Source organism: Mus musculus, chromosome Y (assembly GCF_000001635.26).
Source record: "Mus musculus strain C57BL/6J chromosome Y, GRCm38.p6 C57BL/6J".
NCBI lineage: Eukaryota > Metazoa > Chordata > Mammalia > Rodentia > Muridae > Mus > Mus musculus.
In genome coordinates, this window is record NC_000087.7 from 77,073,337 (window position 1) to 77,075,005 (window position 1,669).

Below are 1,669 nucleotides of genomic sequence, written 5' to 3' on the forward strand. Positions count from 1 at the left end.
GAATTCATATCCAATGGTTAACAATCAGCTTTAATGCCAGCTCCATGGGATCTGACAACTCATGTCTCTGTGGTCACCTATACTCTCAAGCTACTACCCACCCATATAAATAAAGATAATAAATCTTAAAATGAGAGACAAGTTTCATTTGGTTTCATTATTCAAATGAAACCTTATTTTGTCTGATTTATGAATCTCTTTGGATCAGTTTTCTGGGTTGCACTTTGTGTAACAAGGCCACATTCCTTTTATCTATCACTCTTTCCCCCAACTTGTTGTTTCTCCCTCAGACTTCATTCCAGAGATTCTATCTATGTCCTGTCTTTCTCCCCTTCTTCCTAAAAATCCATCTTTTGCTGCCATCCCTGCTCCTCTAAGTCATATCTCCAATTCCTTGCTCACTATGCAGACCACAGAATCTAAGTCCTGTCCATTTTAGCCTGTGTAATATTAGATGTATGCACTGTTCACAGCCTGAGTTGCAACTTTCATCTTGCTTTGATGTTCTTTCCACCATAGTCCATCTCTTCCAACAATGTGTTCACTAAAAGCATGTCATGTCACACGTATTAATTTTTAGAACAAAACAAATTTTATTGACAAAGATACTGAGGTTGTCAAAGACCCATAGGTACCCAACACAGGAAAATAAACATTTTTTTTCAATCCTATAAGTTTACTTTTCTGTACTTTGTGATTTTTTTTAATTTAAGTGATATTTGACACCAGAGTATAGACATAGATATGGAGGTCACCAAGAAATTTGATAAAGTACACAGTAGAATTGGCTAGAACTTTGTAAACAACCTTTCCGAACTTTTTGGATCCATCATCTCTGGTGTACTGCACCCAGGAACCTATTAAGAAGTCATTGTCATCACCTGATCTCGCCTCAGCCAGAGGGGTCTCTGGAATGATGTGGTGGTTACCTTCCTTGTAGTCATCCAGGAGCTGATAGACGTAGAGGACCGGATCCTTCTTGTAGGAAATGTAAAAATAGTCCTGTAAGAATGGCACCTGGGCTAGCACCATCCCACTCCAGTTGTCCTCAGAGCCATCTTTCCCCTCAAATTTGTGTTGTACCTCTCTGCAAACCAGGGCGCTGGCGAGGTGGACATCCCTCACCTGAAGAAAAACTACTTTGTGAGGCAAGACCTTAAGATTTAAAATCCTCTCATCGCTGTGGAGCTCCTGTCCGTAGACACTGTCAATTCCGTCATACTTCACCAAATAAAGAGAAGGGTTTGTTGGCAGTTGACCTAGAATGATGGCCTTCCAATGGGTGACAGGCTCATTACCTTCCTTCCACCCGTGAGAAATTCTGCAGCCAACAATATTCCCCAGGGCCTGGGAAGAAGGCTTCCTCCTACTCTTCTTCTTGAGTGATGTCATGCTCAGACTCTTCAGAGGTATTGTCTTCTACCTGGCTGTAGACCTGTTGTGCTAGATCACACTGTCTAAGTGGCTTCCATTCTCTTCAAATATCATACTTGCCCATTGCCTGGGACTGAAGATCTTGCCCGTTTACGCCAGACACAATGCTGTTGCCTCTGTCATATATATGAATTCCTGATGGGCAATGGTTATGGGTTGGGAGTGAATGCTGGACCAAGACTCTTCTCTACGAGAACTTCTGAGCATGTGAAGAAGACTATGCTAAACAGATTTG

The 1,669-nt window shown here is 41.8% G+C and overlaps 1 protein-coding gene across 1 annotated transcript; it reads right to left on the minus strand.

Moving 5' to 3' along the window:
- Positions 1 to 708: 708 nt before the first annotated feature.
- Gm21180 (predicted gene, 21180) lies at positions 709 to 1,392 on the minus strand. The gene has a single exon (XM_030251624.1). It carries the CDS (start codon positions 1,390 to 1,392, stop codon positions 709 to 711), a length of 684 nt encoding a protein of 227 aa, XP_030107484.1.
- Positions 1,393 to 1,669: the final 277 nt, after the last annotated feature.

Bases quoted from the DNA above. Each gene is read 5' to 3' on its own strand.
- Gm21180 (XM_030251624.1), bottom strand. From the start codon at position 1,392: ATGACATCACTCAAGAAGAAGAGTAGGAGGAAGCCTTCTTCCCAGGCC.